The 19,702-nt window shown below is 50.2% G+C and overlaps 1 protein-coding gene across 1 annotated transcript in view; it reads right to left on the reverse strand.

Moving 5' to 3' along the window:
* The window catches only part of PPP2R1A (protein phosphatase 2 scaffold subunit Aalpha), a 29,347-nt gene extending 18,208 nt beyond the window's left edge, over positions 1-11,139 (reverse strand). The window contains exons 1-2 of the mRNA XM_059665193.1: positions 10,944-11,139; positions 1,919-2,009 (exon numbers count right to left, since the gene is read on the reverse strand). Coding sequence (XP_059521176.1) covers positions 1,919-2,009; positions 10,944-11,021 — 169 coding nt within the window. The 5' untranslated portion in view covers positions 11,022-11,139. The remainder of the gene's footprint in view (positions 1-1,918; positions 2,010-10,943) is intronic.
* Positions 11,140-19,702: the final 8,563 nt, after the last annotated feature.

The raw sequence follows: 19,702 nt of genomic DNA on the forward strand, positions 1-19,702 counted from the left end.
CAAGTTGACGTCCTGCCTCTGGCCTTCTTTCACCCACCCCGCCCCTCCATACAATTCTGCCTGCCTGCTAGGTTTATTTTTGTCCATCTCATGCCCCCACCCTCCACCAACTATCTATAATGGCTGCCCTGCCTTCATCTACTGGATTAAACCCAAACTGCTACCTGGCACCCAAGGCCAGCAAATTCCAACCCACCATCACCCACCTGCCACTGTGCCTGTCCCAGGTGAATCCCCAGGTCCCAGCCTGCCTCCATTTGCTGTTTCCTCCTGCCGGTTTCCCTCCCTGGGCTGCCTTCCCCATGGCCTATTACAGAATTACCAGCAGCACTTCATCCTCCCAACAACCCTGAGTTAGGTCTGGCTCTTACAGGTGAGGGAACTGGGGCAGGCAGGTGGAGTGGCTCCCCCAGGTTTATCCAGCAGGCTGGAGGTTGGTGGCACCGCTGTGTTTCAAACCCAGGTCTCTCCAACTCTTTCTCTCTCTGCAACTATTTAACCCCTTGTTATACTCTGTGCCACACCCCTTGTCCCCTGCAGCCTCAGAGGTCGTCCCTGTCTCAGCATTCCAAAGCTCTCAAGTCTCTCCAACAGTTCATCAGAGCAAGCCACCTGGTTCGGGGCCATCTGCTCTGCGTCACGTGTGCAGATGCTGACTGTGGGACTGAGGCTTTCGTTGTGGTTTTAATTAGTATAGAGTTGTCATGGGAATCACGGGAAGAGAGGATTTACTAGTGATTGGTGTCAGACATTGTCCTAAGGGCTGTGCCTACACCTTCGCTGACACGAGTGCTCAGGACAGGCTACTCATTCACATTTAAGCAGCACTTAGCACAGGCTGGGTACCGTTACCCGGTATCTATTTCATCGTCCTGTCAGGTTATGCTATTATGCGCACTTCACACAGGAAGAATTGGAGGCAGGCAGATGTGAAATACATCGCCTGAGGTCCGTCAGCTAGAAGTGATATAGAGCTTGCATTTGAACCCAGGTAGTCGGGACCCTGATGCATTAACCATGTGAGTTTGGAGCCAGCATGACTAGATAACATTCCGAGTCAGCTCCTGTGTGACCTTGGGCAAACAGATCATCTTATCATGCCTCAGTTTCCTCATCCAAAAAATGGAGGCAATCTTACCTACCAGGCGTTGCCGTGGCATCAACTCAGATAATGATGGTGACTTACATTTACTGAGCACAGGCGCCAGTCTGGGGACTCTAGGTGAATGAACTCAATCCTCTCAAGAAAGGGTTTATTTAGCACAGTGCCTGGTATGTGGCAGGCATACAATAAGTATTAGCAATTATTATTATTATTATTATTATTATTATTATTATTATTATTATTATATGCTCATCCCCATTTTACACATAAAAACTACAGAGAGCCCAAGCCACAGGCTCAGTGAATAGATCGACAGTCCTTGGACTAAAGGGTCTCAGGTTTGATTATGGTCTAGGGCACATACCTTGGTTGCAGGCCCCAGACCCCAGTCAGGGTGTATGCAGGGGGCAACCAATCGATGTGTTTTTCTCACATCCATGTTTCTCTCTCTCCCCCTCCTTTCCACGCTCTCTAAAAAAATCAATGGAAAATATGCTCCGGTGAGGATTAATAATAACATAAAACACTACACAGAAAGTGAAGTAACTAGTCTAAGTCACTCAGCTTCTAATGGTGGGAGCTGCAATTCATACCTGCCTACACCTGTCTCCAGACCCCTGTCCCCAATCCCTGCCCCTAACATTCCAGATCATTCCTTCAGAGAAGGACTGCACTTCTCCTCGCAGTCCCTGTGCACCCATGTCTAGCAGAGGGCAGACACAAACGACCTGTTAAATCCACAGCAAGGCCCCTTACCCAGCAGGCACCGCCCTGACAGCCCCACTCCACATGAGCCAGAGTGCACGTGGTTACCTGTCAGGAAGGGCAGAAGCTCACTGCGGGTCCTCTCCACCCCGAGGGCCAAGGCGATGGTGGACAGCTTCTTGATGCTGTTGAGGCGAAGCTATTGAGAACAAGAGAAGAAGGGGAGAATGTGAGCAAGCCCAGCTGCAAGAGAGTCCGACAGCACCTGAAACTGAGTGTGTGTGACGACACCAAATAATAACTTGGCAAACACCTACCAAGTGCCTCTGTGACCTTCAGTCATGAAGTTAGCATGGGAGCAACCCCTCAGCAAAGCAGCTTTGGGGTCTTACTGAGGTGATGCCCGCTCAGCGGCCCTTTCCAATTCTGTGGAAAACCCCACCTGGCCTCACCCCCACCCCACAGGCCTCCGCTTTCGTCCCCTCTTGCACTGGGCACTGCTGAGCACACTACACATCACACTGTAACAGCAGCAGCCACGCCACAGTGCACTTACTCTGCGCTCCCACATTCAGTCTTTTAATTCTCACAATCACCCTGGGGTCAGAAGGTTATGAGCTCAATTCTGCAGAGTGGAAATGGGCTCGGGGAGCAAGTACCTTCGAAGGGTCACCCAGCTCAGATGGCACGAAGCAAGGAATGAAACCCAGGACTATGGGCTGACAGTGATGATAACAGAATAAACAGCACTGTAACAACATTGCTATAAAAACAGGAGTGGCTGTGCAGTAGTAACAATACCACTAGTGTAACAGGCTGAATAGTGGCCCCAGAAAGACATGTCCCAGTGCTGGCCCGTGTAGCTGTGTGAAGAGAGGGAGCCCTTGTGAAATAAGAGAAACCTATCCCCCAGCTCCTGGCATGGAGCCCCTAAAGCCTGGTAATTTCCTGAGTGATTGGTGCGCCTTTTGTTCTAATGAGGTGACTGTGGATGGGGACTGGTCACCAGAAAGACCAAGCCACAAGTGGAACCTTGGGCCTCTCAGCCACACTCTCCATTCTCCAGAGAGGGATGGAGACTGAGTTAATGATCATGCCTACACAACGAAGCCTCCATATAAATCCCCAATAGGAAGGGTTTCGGGGAGCTTCTGAGTGGGTGAACACATCCAAGCACCGGAAGGGTGACAACACCCCAACTCCACAAGGACAGAAGCTCCCACACTCTGGGCCTTCCAGACCTCGGGCCTATGTACCTTTGCATGTGACCGCTCATCTGCATCCCTGACCACAGAAGACACCGGTAAATGTGTTTCCCTGAGATCGGTGTGCTGTTCTAGCCAATCATCAAACCCAAGGAGTGTGTCAGGGAACCTCTAATTTGTAGCCATGTCCGGCAGAAGTTGTGGGTAACCTGAGGACTTGCCATTGGCGTCTCAAGTGTGTATGTGTGGGGGGCAGTCTCATGGGACTGAGCCCTTAGCCTGTGTGATTTACCTGGTCAGTGTCAGAACTGAATTGAACTGAACTGAGTATGAATAGCAGGGCTCCCAGCTGGTGACACGGAGAGTTGCTGGGTGTGGGGAACTCCCGCTGCACCTGGTGTCAGAAGTGTTGAGTGGAAGTGTGTGAGAGTAAAGGAGTAAAGGAGATACACAGAAGAGCAGGTTTTCTCTGCAGAGGCCTAAACCCTTAGAAAAGAAGACACAGAGACACAGAGATACAGAGAGGGAAAGGCCAGGTGAAGACGGAGGAAGATGCGCCCACAGACCAAGGAATGTCAAGAATTGCCAGCAGCCACCGGAAGCTAGGAGAGGGGCATGAGTTTCCTCGGAGCCTCCAGTGGGACCTCATGTGAGCCTCTGGATGCAGGAAGGTAAGCGCAACTGACACCCCCTTGCCCCACTGTGCGAAGAGGCTCGGAGAGGCAGAGGCACCGGCTAAGTGAGCGCGGAGAGAGTGGGGACTCCGAACTAGCTGTGATGGCCGGCTGGCTGTGAACTCCTCCCGCTTGTTTCTCCGTCTTGACAAAGGGGCCTCCCCTCCCTGGCTCACAGTGCCATCGCCAGAATGCAATGAGATCATGTGTGTGACCGGGAAGGGGACGCGCTCACGAGTAAGCCACTGCCAGGCACAAGTGGGAACTCTTCCTGGAAGGAGAAGCAGGGCAAGAAGGGACCGGGCTCCCTCAGCCTGTCCTTTCCTGGGCCCAACGCAACTGCGGAGAGGTGTGCCAGTGACACATCAAATAAGTTCTGTTTAAAAAGCCCTTAGGGCCCGGCTGGCATGGCTCAGTGATTGAGCATCGATCTATGTATGAACCAGGTCATGGGTTCAATTCCCGGTCAGGGCATATGCCTAGGTTGTGGGCTCAATCCCAGCCGATCAATGATTCTCTCTCATCATTGGTATTTCTATCTCTCTCCCTCTCCCTTCCTCTCTAAAATCAATACAAATGTATTTTAAAAATAAAAATCCCTTTGGGATCACAGACAATGAGGAGACTCTATGATGAAATGCTAAGGTGGCCTCCCCTCAGAAACACCCCCCACACATACACATTTTTGATATGATGTCACTAGGTTTTTGGACTATCTGGGCTTGAGGGGGTCCAAAAACTCACCTTCCTGACTGTAAAAGGACCTCAATGAAATTAAGTATTACAAGGTCTGCAACTTATTTTCAACCAAAAAATAAAATGAAGAGATTTTTTTAAAAACCTGAACATGGTGAACACTAACAGCAAACCTGGCTGCTAAGTATATGGCACTCACTACACTACCTCAGAAGTCAGAGGCTCTCTCTGTAAATTGCCAGAAAGTGTCTTCAGCTTTGCGGGCCACAAGGTCTCTGCCCCAACTACCTGACTACGTCCTTGCAGCACAAAAGCCGCCGCAGAACCAGACATGTAAACAAATGGGCATGACTGTGTTCCAATAAAAGTTTATTTGCAAAAGTAGACAGCGGGCTGGATCTGGCCTACGGGCCGCAGCTTCTGGCCCCTGCACTAGTCCTTCAGTGTTCTGTATGTTTGCAGTCTTCCATAATAAAATGTCAGGGGGAGCGGTGACCCAGTTGCCTATTTCTTTCCTTTGTCACCTTCAAGCTGGGTCTCTGGGTTCTTCTGACAGCTGGGCTATGGGGAAACGTACACGAGCCAGGGCCACCCCAGGCGAGCAGCAGCCCTGAGGACAGTGAGGAGTGCCAGCGAATATCATCATAAGGCCAGTAACAAGCAGGAGCAGCTAACAGTTACCGGAAGCTGACTATGTGCTTGGCAGCAATCAAGGACTTGGCTTGGATAATTACCATACTCAATCCTTACAACTCTGCTCTGAGGTCGGTATTATTACTAGAATCCTCTGATCCACAGGGAAGTTGTCACTTACTAGAAAGCAGCAGAGCCAGGACCAAAAGCCAGGTGCCCTGACTCAAAATCTCAACACCATGCTGTCACTTAGGGAAGATGCCCAACGGGTGGGCCCGTGAGAATCAGGCCGTGCCTGCCATGGTGCAGAGCCCCCTTCCTTCCATTGCCCTCCTTGGACATTCCGGCTTGGGCTTCATGAAGAACATCTGCTGCTTCTCTCAGCGAAGACAGCACCTTAAACGCTTACAAAAGGCAGCACAGGGTGACGCTTTGGAGCCTCACTGCCTGTGTTCAAGGCTAAGCTGCTGTGCATATTGGCTGTAGGATCTGGGGCCACACTTTGTACCTTTCTGAGCCTCAACTTTCTCACCTGTGAAATGGGATTATAATACCTACCCTCAGAAAGTTACTGTGAGTACAAAGTTACATACTACTGGGAATACCTTAGCACCAGACGTAGGTCAATAAGGGCAGGATCCTGGTTTATTTTGGGCTTCAAAAAGGGCAAGAGTGGCAGTTGGCTAGCTGTCCACCAAGGTGTCTTTTCCCTTCTCCCATAGTGACAGAATAAAGACAGAAAGAAAAAAAAAAAAGACAGCAAATATTTCCATGGTACTTGTATGTGCCAGACACCATTCCTGGTGTGCCAATGTTTTAACTCATTTGATCCTTAAAACAACTGTGAGGTAAATATAGGATCACCCATTTTATGGCAGAGAAAAGGAAGGCACAAGGAGGTTAAGAAACCTCACACACTCGTAGGTGGCAGAACTGGGATCTGAAACCTAGCCAGCTGGCTCTTAACCAGTAACCACCAACAATCTGTATTTCTGGTGTGTTTTTTTATCGAGGGAGGGAGAGGGGTGCGGGGCAGGGTTGGGGGGCTCCCATGGACTCCTTTGGTAGGTCTAATGACAACCACAATTTTGAACTAGAAGTGAGCATAAACACTAGAAGTGAGCTAGTAACAGTCATGATTTCCACTGGGGACAGAGTCACAGGTTTGCTAACGCTACTTACAACATGCTCTTGTAATACTAGAGTTCATAATAGAAGTTAAATTTGAATTAGAGGTTAGTGAAAATAAAGATGTTATTCTTCTCATCCAAATTCACGGACCTGCCCTGGGAATACAGATGGGCCCCGGGTTAAGAGCTCCTACACTGGCTATGCTGGTGCTCCTTAACCCTTGCTTTTCAGCTGTGCACATGACCCCCACACCACCCCACCCCAAGAAAAGACATTTCCAAATCACCTTTGCATCTGGATGTTACCATGAGATTAACGTCTGGCCAATGAAATCCAAGTGGGAATGGCGTGTGTGACATCTAGGGAGTGTCCTTACGGGGAGACTGGGTGACAGCCTTTTCCCTTCCTTTCTGTCTGGAATGGAGCTATGACGGCTGGGGTTTTAGCAGTCATCTTGGGACCTTGAGGTAACCTGGGGATGGGGAGGGCAGAATGGAGGACATGCAAGCCTGACACCCTAACACCACAGAGTACCATTTCAGCTTGGCTTGCTACCAGACTTTTTTTTTTTTTTTCCCCCACAGAGAAAGGGAGAGGGAGATAGAAACATCAATGATGAGAGAAAGTCATTCATCAGCTTCCTCCTGCACGCCCCACACTGGGGATCAAGCCCATAACCCGGGCATGTGCCCTGACCAGCAATCGAACTGTGACCTCCTGGTCCATAGGTCCATGCTGAACCACTGAGCCACGCCAGTCAGGCGCCACCAGACTTTTTGATCATGAGTCAGAAATAAACTTCAAGCTCATTTAAGCCTCAGTTATTTAGCGTTTTCCTACTACTTACAGCCAAACCTAATTCCAACTAGCTCAGCACATGACCTAGTTCTGGACAGAGACATTAAGAGCAAGTCGGCCGAAGAGCTTCCAGGAAAGACTTCCCTCCTTGAGAGAAGGGAGGACACGGAGCACCTCTGCCCTAGCATGGCCCCTGCTTTTAGCAAGGACCTACCGAAAGCAGATGCTGCGGCAGGCTGGTGACCACAGGAAGCAGGTGAAAAGGGCGCACTCTGACCCAATTGTGTAATATCCTTGTTAGTAATAATAGGGAAAATGAACCTTTACTTGTTTCGGTGACTATGGGTTGGGTTCTCTGTAACATTTCTGATATAGAGTAGCTATTAGTATCACTAAGAAACCTAACCATTTAAAGAGTGCTTGCTCTGTATGAAGTTCAGGACTTTACACATGTTCTCTCGTAATACCACCTCTGTGTTTATTTTACAGTCGAGGAAACTGAGGCACAGGGAGGGAACGCAGGTCACCCAGTGAATTTGTGACAGAGCCTGGAACGTGAACCCATGTTCCTCATCAGCATTTTACCAACTTCTTTTCTGGTTTAAATTCTCAGAGGGCAGCCTTAATTCTAGTTCTGTTTCACCAAGTGCCCAGGCACTCTATAAAAAGGCGTGGGAGCCTGTCAAGCCCTGTTTCTAAGATGTGGACACGGAATGCTATTGCAAGGTTAGACAGTAGCTAGCAATGGTGTGTCTTTACAAATCATTTAATCCTCACAATAACCTGGCCTAGTGTGTCTTCTACCCTTTTTTCCCATTTAACAAGAAAATCAAGGCCCAGGAGGGTTGAGTAACTCATAACGTGGCCAGACCCCGGTCTGTGTCCTCCCACAGAACTGCCTCCCGTGCATCACCTCCAGGCCTAGACTTTCCTTTAAGGATGGAGCAAGGGACCACAGCCAAGAATGCAGGCAGGTGCCGGGCTGGTGTGGCTCAGTGGTTGAGCATCGACCCATGAACCAAGAGGTCACTGGTTCGATTCCCAGTCAAGGCACATGCCCAGATTTTGAACGTGATCCCCAGGGGGGGAGGGGCGTACAGGAGGCACCCAATCAATGTTTCTCTCTCATCACTGATGTTTTTCTCTCTTCCTCCCCCTTCCTCTCTAAAAGCAGTAAAAAAAATAAAATAAAAAAGAATGCAGGCAGCCTCTGGCAGGTGGAAGAGGCAAGAAAACGGATTCTCCCCTACAGACTCCAGAAAGGAAGCAGCCCCGCCAACACCTACATGAGCGCCCATCAGACTTCCGACTCCCAGAACTTTAAGATAATTCAGTGGAGCCCCTTTAAGCCACTCAATTTGCCTCAGGAGTTTCCTGGACCAGGGCTGCTCTCAGTCTCACCACTGTGGACATTTGGGGCAGATAATTCTTTGCTGTGGGGCTGTCCTGTGACCTGTAGGAGGCTTAGCAGCTTTCCTGACCCCTATTCACCAGAATCCAGTAACACTCCCCCAGTCGTGACCTTCCACAAGGTCTCCAGACTTTACCAAATGCCCCCAGTGGGCAAAACCACTGTCATTACCTGCCTGCTCTTTCCTCCTGGCAGGTTCTCCCCCAGCTTCCTCGGGGAGCGGTGTCCTTCGGGTGCCCTCTTAAAGTCTGCATCCTCACAGGGGCCTCCCCTGGCGGGCCCACTTCGCACCCGCTGTGTACTCTGCCCCTTCCCTTGCCTCTTCCTTCAGGTCTTTGCTCAAACATCACCTTCTCAGCAAGGCCTTTCTCTTTTTTTGTTTTTTTTTAAATATATTTTATGGTTTCTTTACAGAGAGGAAGGGAGAGAGACAGTTAGAAACATCGATGAGAGAGAAACACCGACCAGCTGCCTCCTGCACACCCCCCACTGGGGATGTGCCCGCAACCCAGGTACATGCCCTTGACCGGAATTGAACCCAGGACCCTCCAGTCCGCAGGCCGACGCTCTATCCACTGAGCCAAACCGGCCAGGGCAGCAAGGCCTTTCTTGATCACTCTTGAAAACTGCACTCCCAACGCTTCTTCATTTTCCTCCTTAGCACTTATCCCCATCCAACACACGGCACATTGTACTAATTGATCCTGGTGTTCATGTCTGTTTCCCTTCACTACAGGTCAGCTCTGAGAGGCCAAGAGTCTGTCTGGTTCCCTGGGCCTAGAACAGTGCCCTCCCAAGAGTAGAGCTCCCCCGACCCCCAAACTACGGAGTCACTATCACAACATCCTACTGTCTCCTTCCCATCGCATCGCACATGCGTTATTCATGTATTCCGCTGTCTCTTGTGTAACAACTGATGTCACCACTGCATCCTCAGCACCGCACCTGACATGTGGCAGGTGTCCCGTGAACAAAGGAGTTCATTCATAGAGGCCCTATGAGCTAGAATCAGAGGTTCTCAACCGTCTGGCCCTTTAAATACAGTTCCTCATGCTGTGACCCAACCATAAAATTATTTTCGTTGCTACTTCATAACTGTCATGTTGCTACTGTGATGAATCGTCATGCAAATATCTGATATGCAGGATGGTCCTAGGCGATCCCTGTGAAAGGGTCGTTCGACCGCCAAAGGGGTCGCGACCCACAGGTTGAGAACCGCTGAGCTAGATAGATAATTAGCTCCAGGGCAGAGGAGAGCAAACCAGGGCTCAGTGCCAATGAGCAAGAGGAAGAGCCGGCTGGCGGCACCACCACGGCCTGTGTCATTCCAGAACCCCAGCGGCTGGGGTTTCATAAACAGGGAAACTGAGGCCTCGAGGGCAGACGGGACCGCTTCCGCCCTGACTCCCAATCCTTAGAGCTACCATTTATTGGGCTCTTTACAAGAGACCAGACACCGTTCTATTACAGTTGTATTTATATATTTTTTTTATTGATTTTTTACAGAGAAGAAGGGAGAGAGAAATATCAATGAGAGAGAAATACTGATCAGCTGCCTCCTACACACCTCCCACTGGGGATGTGCCTGCAACCAAGGTACATGCCCTTGACCGGAATCGAACCCGGGACCCTTCAGTCCGCAGGCGGACGCTCTATCCACTGAGCCACACGGCCGGAGCTATTACAGTTGTAGTCACTCGTTCAGTCCCTCGCCACCCCCCTAAAGAGGCCGGGACTATTATTTATGATTATTTGCCTACACTTGTATGGAAAGCAGAGTCGCCCCGAGCAGGGAAGTCACCTGCCCAAGGTCACGCGGCGGGTGGGAGGTGGATATTGGGGGGGGGGGGGGGCGGCGCAAACCGTGGACTCCTCTCAGTGCCTCCCGGTCCCACTCACCACAACTGTCGGCCCGTTTAGTAAACTGTCCGCGCCCCGGACAATGGGAGGGTCCCAGGAGCCGGGCGGGATTCCACCTCTTTCATTCGTCCCTAAATTGAGCAAGTTTCCCCCCTTGAAGGTGGGGTATCTTCGCTAGCTGACTCTCAAATCAACAAAAATAAACAAAAAAACCAGAACCGGCAAAGCGGGGAGACATTGGGACGACAGCCTTCACCTCTCAGTCCCGATTTGGGAGCGGAGGCCCAGTCGCCGAAACCCCGACGGAGAAAAACCTACCCGGGTCGGAACAACCAGGTGCCCGCCCCCCCGCACTCGGTCCCAAACCCCCGGGGGGTCACGCAGCAGCCGCCGCCGAGCCCCGAGCCCTCCCTCCCCCAACCCCAACCCGGCCGGCCGACCCCCTGGCGGGCCGCCGCCGCCGCCTCGGCCCCCGGCAGCCGCGCGCACTGGGGCAGGCCCGGGACCCTCCAGGGCGGCCCTCGCTCCCGCCCTCCGCGGGCCCAACCCCCAATCCCCGGCGCCGTCTCATCGGTTCCGGGCACCCGGACAGATAAGAGCTGGGCGCTGATTGGCCGCCTCCCCCTTCCGCCACACCCAGCGAACACCGAGCCTTCTCCGCGAGGGTCGCCCGTGCCCCCTGGCCCACCATCCCGCCTCCCCCAAGTCTCCCGTGGCCTCCGGACCTGAACATCCTCATTGCGGAGCTCGTCTATGAGCACCGCGATGGGGTAGAGAGAGTCGTCGCCGTCGGCCGCCGCCATCTTGGCTCCGTCCCGTTCCTGTCAGACTGCGCCCAGCGCCGTGCTGAATCCGGGCTGGGAGGGGCAGAGGCGGGAGGAGGAGGAAAGGCGAGTGTGGGGGCGCACGAGCCACTTCACAGGGGCTGCCCTTCGGTCACTGCCCGCCCCACGCTGGGCCGAGCCCGAGTTTCTTTGGTCCGGACGAACGAAGTCCCCGCCCACCTCCGATTTTCTATTGGTCGGAGGCCTGCCAGAGCCGGAGGGTAGAAAGCGGAAGTGCGTGGTATCTCAGCGACCAACATTGTACCCGCCTACGTCGCTACTAGCAACGGCCGAGACGAGCAGTTGTTTCTAGCCAATGAGGGGCAGGATTGGGAGGAGTCGCAGGCTGCCCTTCTGCGGGTCCTGCAGAAAGCTCCTGCGCCTGCGTCACTAGGAATGCATGACATCATGTGGGGAACTGAGACGGTCTGCAGGTTTTGGCTTGTGAGGTCGCTGCTTCGCAGGCTCGCGGGCGGACAACCCGCCCGTCTTTGTGTCACAGGAGGGGAATGTGAGTTTTTGATTTATGCCTTTGTTATGCCGAGGCCCAGAGAAGGGTGGCGACTTGCCTTAGTGTCTGGATTAAAAATCAAGCCCCAGCCCTAGCTGGTTTGGCTCAGTGAATAAAGCCTCGGCCTGAAGACTGAAGGGTCCCGGGTTCAATTCCCGTCATGGGCACATGCCCAGGTTGTGGGTTCGGTCCCCCGTAGGGGACGTGCAGAAGGCAGCTGATCAGTGTTTCTCTCTCATCATTAATGTTTCTATCTTTCTCCCTCTTCCTTCCTCTCTGAAATCAATAAAAATGTATTAAAAAAAAATCAAGCCCCTGGGGACCCTTACATCCGATTCCTGAACCCTCTCTAGGCACATCTGCCTCCCCTCTTGCTGCACTCGGGCGCTCCTGGAAACTTAGGACCGTCTGAGCAGCAAACACATCAGCTTTATTTTTATAAATTCATTTTATTTATTTTTCTTTATTGATTAAGGTATTACATATGTGTCATTATCGCCCCATTGCCCCCCCCCCCATCGTGCTTTTTCATGCCAACGTGAAACCGTACCTCCTACTTAGAGAGCTTTCCCTATTCAATTCTCAGATCTTGACATAAATGTCTCTCCCCCGCCCCGCCTTCCCTTTCTCAACTCAAGTCCCCAGAGCCAAATAATCCCGCCTCCTTCTCTCTGTCTTTTCAAAATTCCCAGCCCTGGAGCTTCAGCTGTGACTGTGCCTTTGAGCCTGTCTCCTTTCACAAACTGGGAGCGAGGACAACACCACCACCGCCCCCTACCCCCCGCCCCTGCCGCCAGCCTGCACTTTTAGGACCACGCTCACTGAGGGAGTTGGGAGATGGGGAAGGGGAGGCCTGGGGTACTCCTTCCCCTTTATTCTGACACTTGAAGGGCAATCTTTTTTTTTAAATATATTTTTTAAAAATACATATTTTATTGATTTTTTACAGAGAGGAAGGGAGAGGAATAGAGAGTTAGAAACATCAATGAGAGAGAAACATCGATCAGCTGCCTCCTGCACACTCCCCACTAGGGATGTGCCTGCAACCAAGGTACATGCCCTTGACCCTTCAGTCCGCAGGCCGACGCTCTATCCACTGAGCCAAACCGGTGCTGGCGTGAAGGGCAATCTTGAGTAGGGCTCCTGGACAGGTCTGAAGAGCTAGAGCAACTTTTCCAAAAAACCTCTACCCAGCCGTAGCTGCTTTGGCTCCGTGGATAGAGCGAATTCCTGCAGACCAAAGGGTCCAGGGTTCGATTCCTCTCAAGGGCACATGCCTGGGCTGAGGACTCCATCCCCAGTGTGGCAGCCAATCAGTCATTCTCTCTCATCTCTCTCTCCCTCTCCCTTCCTCTCTGAAATCAATAAAAATATATTTTAATATGTATATTAAAGGAAAAAAAAACCCCTCTACCCAGTCTAGTTAGGAAACTCCCAATAAAGGAGGGGAGGGCTTGCATAATTCAATCCTTGACCTCCCTATCCGCAGGATCACGCTCCAACCCATCAGCTCACTGAGACCACGGTTCTTCATAGCTAAGGGTGCACTTGACATATCGTAAAATTTCACTTGTCAGTTATATCACAATAAAGCTGAACGAAAAGGTCGCAGGTGTGCCATGCCGAGGTAGCCTCTGCATCAGAAACGGTGTAATCAGCACCTTGATTCTGGGAAGGCTCTCCAGGAGCAGGCCCTTACCATGGGCATCTAAATGAGTGACCCAGACAGTTATCACAGAACTGCAATCCGTTTCCACAGTTCACAGCCCCAAAGTGGGGTGGTGCCCTTAATCTGCCAAGGGCAGCTTTCCACGTGGCACGCTAAACAACTAGGCCGCTGGCAGCAGCCCAGGTACCGGAGAACTGACGGTGGCAGGAACAACCACATCCGATTTCAGTTCTGCACAGGTGGCATTGAGACTGAACAGCCCCAGGGCCCACAGGACACCAGCAGGTTTCAGCTTAAACCACCAACGAACCAGGGCCCTGCACTTAGGGGAATCTCAGAGGATTGGGGTTCCCAGTGCCAGTGGCTTTGGCTAAAGTGTGGAGCTTAAAATTTCCTCCATAAGGGACAGAGACCACATGTTCCTGTAAAGTCAAGGTGTTGTTGGGCCAGTGTAGCTTCATTCTTTTCTTTTTTTTTCCAATATGTTTGTTTTTTTAATTGATTATTAGAGAGAGAGGAAGAGTGAGGGATAAAGAGATATAAACATGGATGGGAGCCTGATTGGTGTGACTCAGTGGTTGAGCATTGACCTATGAACCAGGAGGTCATGGTTGCATTCCTAGTCGAGGCACATGCCCGGGTTCTGGGCTCAGTCCCCAGTAGGGGGTGTGCAGGAGGCAGCCGATCAATGATTCTCCTACGTCATTGATGTTTCTATCTCCCTCTCCTTTCCTCTCTGAAATAAATAAAAATATATATATTTTTAAAAGAAACATCATTGCCGAAACCAGTTTGGCTCTGTGGATGGAGTGTCGGCCTGCGGACTGAAGGGTCCCAGGTTCGATTCCGGTCAAGGGCATGTACGTGGGTTGCGGGCACATCCCCAGTGGGAGGTGTGCAGGAGGCAGCTGATCGATGTTTCTCTCTCATCGATGTTTCTGACTCTCTGTCCCTCTCTCTTCCTCTCTGTAGAAAATCAATAAAATATATTTAAAAAATAAAAATAAAATAAAATAAAAAGAAACATCATTAATCATCTGTCTCCTGCTCACCTCCGGCTGGGGATAGAGGCCGTAACCCGGGCATGTGCCCTGACCAGGAATCGAACCAGTGACCTCTTGGTTCATGGGTTGATGCTCAACCACTGAGCCATACCAAGCCAGCCTAGCTTCATTCTTGAATATGCACTTTGCAGGAGACGCAGAACTCTTGGGCCCTTCCCACCGTGTGAGTAGTGGAGTCCAAGTTGACTCACGCCAAAACTGGAATACCAAGCCTGTTGAAAAGGAGACAGCAGGCCAAAAATGGAGTCACGTGTAGGACACCCCACATTAACCAAACGAGACATAATACCTAACCTGGCAGTTTCAAGGGCTCTTGGACTGTAACCTTAGACCGCTCCACCTGGAATTACCTGGTCAGCATCAATGAGGTAAAATTCTCAACTTCCATTCCCCTTACAAGGGCAGCCCTGCTGGAAACAATGTGTTTTTGCTAAGAATTTCCTTTTCCCACCTTTAAAAAAAATCTTTCATTTTATGGAGCCCTTTGTAGTTCCTTTCTACTGGCTAGATAGGATGTTGACTGATTCAGGAATCATTGAATAAAGTCAATCTGATGTTTAAATTGACTTGTTAGAATTTTTATTTAACAAGCCAGAGAAGTTCATGTTCCTAAAAGTCACACTTCAGTTTGGAAGAGTCCCGACTAGTAAGCTAATTAATGCTTTCAAAAGTGTACCTGAGCCCGGCTGACCTATGAACCAGGAGGTCACGGTTCAAATCCCGGTCAGGGCACATGCCTGGGTTTGCAAGCTCAATCCCCGGTGTGGGGTGTGCAGGAGGCAGCCGATCAATGGTTCTCTCTCATCATTAATGTTTCTCTCTCCCTCTCTCCCTTGCCCTTTCTTTCTGAAATCAATCAAAAAAAAGAAAAAGTGTACCTGTTGCCCTGGCTGGTGTTGCTCAATGGTTAGAGTGTTGGCCTGCACACTGAAGGGTCTCTGGTTTGATTCCCAGTTAAGGGTACTTACCTAGGTTTGCTCCCCAGCCCCGCAGGGAGGGTGCTGGAGGCAACAAGTCTATGTGTGTCTCCCCCATAGATGTTTTTCTTTCTTTTCCCCACCTCCTCCAACCTCCCTCCCTTCCACTCCCTCTGAAAAAGCAATGGAAAAAATATCCTCGGGGAGGATTAACAATTAAAAAAAGCGTACCTGTTAGTTGTGTCAGGGTGGCCCTGAGTTCATACATTAAATGGGTTCTAAGGGGAGGCTACTCCCTTTGCCAGAGGCTCTAAATCACAAAATCATCACAGAGACATGGACCTATGTCCATATCCCAGGGGTCTATGAGGGGCTGGGCCTCCTGTGGATAAAAGGGAGCCAGAGCGACAACAGACGTTCCTTCCCTGCGGGAAGGACAGAGCTCAGTACATCTGCCTTAGAGTCCCAAACAACACTCTGGCCCTAGCTGGTTGGGCTGAGTGGACAGAGCATCCGCCTGCAGACCAAAGGGTTCCAGGTTTGATTCCAGTCAAGGGCACGTACCTTGGTTGCAGGCTCCTTCCCAGCCCAGGGCCTGGTCGGGGCACGTGCAGAAGGCAAACAGTCGACGTGTTTCTCTCACATTGATGTTTCTATTTGTCTTTCCCTCTCTTTTCCAGTCTCTCTAAAAATCGATGGAAAAAATATTCTCACCAAACAAAACAGAAAAACCACTGTGCATATGGTCAAGGTGTAGTAGTCACCCCCACTGGCCGAGAGGTGACGACACCTTAGACATGGCTATGGCGACTGAGGCCTCTAATTTGCCAACAAAGAGAATATCATGCCCTGGCTGGTGTGGTTCATTTGGTTGGGCATCATCCTGGGTTGGTTTGATTCCCAGTCAGGGCACATGCCCAGGTTTCAGACTTGATCCCTGGTGGGGGGCATGCTTGGGAGGCGATCAATGTTTCTCTCCCTCTCCCTCCACTCTCTCTGAAAAACACACACAAATCAATAAAAACATTTTCTTAAAGAGAGAATATCATTTACATGATGAAAACTGTGTATATCAGGGGTTAGTGGCACTTGATCTAAACGCTCACCTAACCGACGACAACAGACAGGGTAGTTTGTCTCCTTAACCCTACTCTACTTGCCACTGCTCTACTGACCTCACTCTGGTGCGTAGGGGATGAGGAGGCACAGACATATCACACATATCTCCTATTATATTCTGATGTCGAAAAGCAAAAGAATGTTGCCTTGGCCTAACTGGTTTGGCTTAGTGGATAGAGCGTCGGCCTGTGGACTGAAGGGTCCCAGGTTCGATTCCGGTCTAGGGCTTGTACCTTGGTTGCGGGCACATCCCCACTGGGGAGTGTGCAGGAGGCAGCTGATCGATGTTTCTAACTCTCTATCCCTCTCCCTTCCTCCCTGTAAAAAAATCAATAAAATATATTAAAAAAAGAGAGAGCGAACCCTCACCAGACCGTGCTGCACCCGGACCTCAGACTTCCATTCTCCAGAACTTTGAGATAGAATTATTGTTTATCAGCCACTCTGTTTGTGAAATTGTGTTACATCGCAGGCAGACACAGGCCCATCGATCTCAACGAGTCAGCTTCCCTCTGGTACGAGGCGATGCACAAAGGCTATTCATATAGGGGCTCAGTCACCATCCCTCCGCATTGCCAAGACTGTCAGAAATGGAAAGAGGATGCACCCCTATGTTCATAGCAGCACAATTCACCATAGCTAAGATCTGGAAACAGCCGAAGTGCCCATCTGTAGATGAATGGATTAGAAAACTGTGGTACATCTACACAATGGAATACTATGCTGCTGTAAAAAAGAAGGAACTCTTACCATTTGCAACAGCATGGATGGAACTGGAGAGCATTATGCTAAGTGACATAAGCCAGTCAATGAAGGAAAAATAACACATGATGTCACTCATTTCTGGATAATAAAGACCATTATAAACTTATGAACAAAAATAGATACAGAGGCAGAGCTGCCTTGAACAGACTGTCAAACTACAGCAGGAAGGCCGGGGAGGGTGGGAGGGCAGGAGGGGGGTGGGTAAGAGATCAACCAAAGGACTTGTATGCATGCATGTAAGCATAACCAATGGACATAAGACACTGGGGGGTAGGGGAGGCCAGGGGATTGTCAAGGGCAGGGGGAAAAAAAAGGAGACATATGTAATACTCTTTGTAATACTTTAAGCAATAAAAAAAAATAAACTAAAATTAAAAAAGAAAAAAAAATACACACACACAAAAAAAGAAATGGAAAGAGGTTAATATTTTACTCCCATTTGCAAGCCAACAAGGTAGCCTGCCCGTTTCAAGGATGCCGAACAAGACATGAAACTCCTCAGATTGAGACAAAGACATTATTATTCACAGCACAACAGGCCGCAAGAGCTTCATGTTCACATTGGTTCCCATGGCTCCCATGGCCCCATGGGGCCATGTAAAGAGAGCCAGGTGGCCCAGCCAGGGTGGCTCAGTGGTTGAGCATCGAGCTATGAACCAGGAGGTCCCGGTTCGACTCCCGGTCAGGGCGCATGCCCAGGTTGTGGGCTCCATCCCTGGTGGGCTTACAGGAACCAGAGAGGAGGGAGCCCGATTCCGGGATGTGTCACCCAAGAACTGTCCTCTCACAATCCGGGACCCCTTGGGGGATGTCAGAGAGCCAATTTCAGGCTGATCCCTGCCGCAGGCCAGGCCAAGGGACCCCACCGGGCGTCTAGCCCATTGGCTCCCCACTTCCAGTCTGGCTCCCCACCAGGGCTCTAGCCCATTGCAGAGATCATGGGTCAGGCCCTTACAGAAACTTTTCGACTCGATTAGCTAAATGATGAGAGGTGCAGGACCTACTGTCTGCAGCCCAAACTGTCTGGCGCCCAAGCAGGCCCATCCGCTTAATATCGATTTCCAGTAGAGGCAGCGAATTTTCCAACTACCACTCTCGGCTTCCCTCCTTCCAGGCGGACAGTAGCTCCAGCAGGCAACTTCTGGGGAGGGAAGGAAGCAAAAGAGCAGCTCAGGTGGGAAAAAGGAGGTTCCCGCTGCCACAGGACTCCACCTGGGCAGAAGGGCCTGGGCCGGAGCCTGACATTGAGCAGGGACCTGCCCTAGGCTGACCAGATTCCAGGCTAAGTAAATCCTGTTTGCTAAATAATTGCATTTTGCAGCTAAATGCCCACAAGTTGTCAGTTACCACCAAACTTAGGGTAAAGTGAGATGAAAGAATTAAGACAGATACAGAGAGAAAGTGACATAATATTGGGAGGACAGAGGAGTGACACCGATTCCGGGGTGCCTCATCTGAGAACCGCCGGCTCACAATCCAGGGCCCCTGGGGGGATGTCGGAGAGCCGGTTTCAGCCCCATCCCTGAAGGCCAGGCCAAGAGACCTGGGCCTCTAGTGTATTCATAATTAGAGATTAAGTAATTAAATAAATGGCATTGATGTTATACAGATCATTCCAAATGAGAAGGAAGCGCAAAAAAAGACTTAAAAATAGATACTCTGCTCTTGCCAGTGTGGCTCAGTTGGTTGGGTGTTGTCTGGTGCATGCAAGGTTGCTGGTTCAATTCCTGGTCTGGGCACATGCCTGGGTTGTAGGATCTATGCAGGAGGCAGCTGATCATCTCACATCATCTCACATCGATGGTTTTCTCTCTCCCTCTCCCTCTAATAAGCAATTAAAAAGCTTTAAAAAATAGACTCACACAATGGTTTTCATTTATCTCTGTAAAAGTAATCCTTTATAATAAAAGCATAGTATGTAAATTGTCCCCTGGATTGGGAATTCAACCAGGGGTTGGACCAGGGGATGGGACTGCATACCCTCCCCCCAGCCAGCCCAGCCTGATTGGTCCAATCGGGGCGGGCCAGCCAGACCCCACCTGTGCACGAATTTGTGCACCAAGCCTCTAGTACAGTGGTTCTCAACCTTCCTAATGCCCCAACCCTTTAATACAGTTCCTCATGTTGTGGTGACCCCCAACCATAAAATTATTTTCGTTGCTACTTCATAACTGTAATTTTGCTACTGTTATGAACCATAATGTAAATATATGATATGCAGGATGTATTTAGGCAACCTCTGTGAAAGGGTCGTTTGACCCCCAAAGGGGGTCGAGACCCACAGTTTGAGAACCACTGCACTAGATTGATTGTACCTAACTACTTTGTTAGGTAGATAATGACTAGACTTGAGTATTTACAGAAGACAAAAGAATTTATTTAAAAGAATTTTTAATTAGTACTTTGAGGAAGAAACAAAATGAATTTTGATCAAGTTGGATGAAGGTATCATCTAGTCCAGTGATAGCTAACCTTTTGAGCTTGGCGTGTCAGCATTTTGAAAAACCCTAACTTAACTATGGTGCTGTGTCACATATAGAAATTTTTTGATATTTGCAACCATAGTAAAACAAAGACTTATATTTTTGATATTTATTTTGTATATTTAAATGCCA

Source organism: Myotis daubentonii, chromosome 15 (genome assembly GCF_963259705.1).
Source record: "Myotis daubentonii chromosome 15, mMyoDau2.1, whole genome shotgun sequence".
Taxonomy (NCBI): domain Eukaryota; kingdom Metazoa; phylum Chordata; class Mammalia; order Chiroptera; family Vespertilionidae; genus Myotis; species Myotis daubentonii.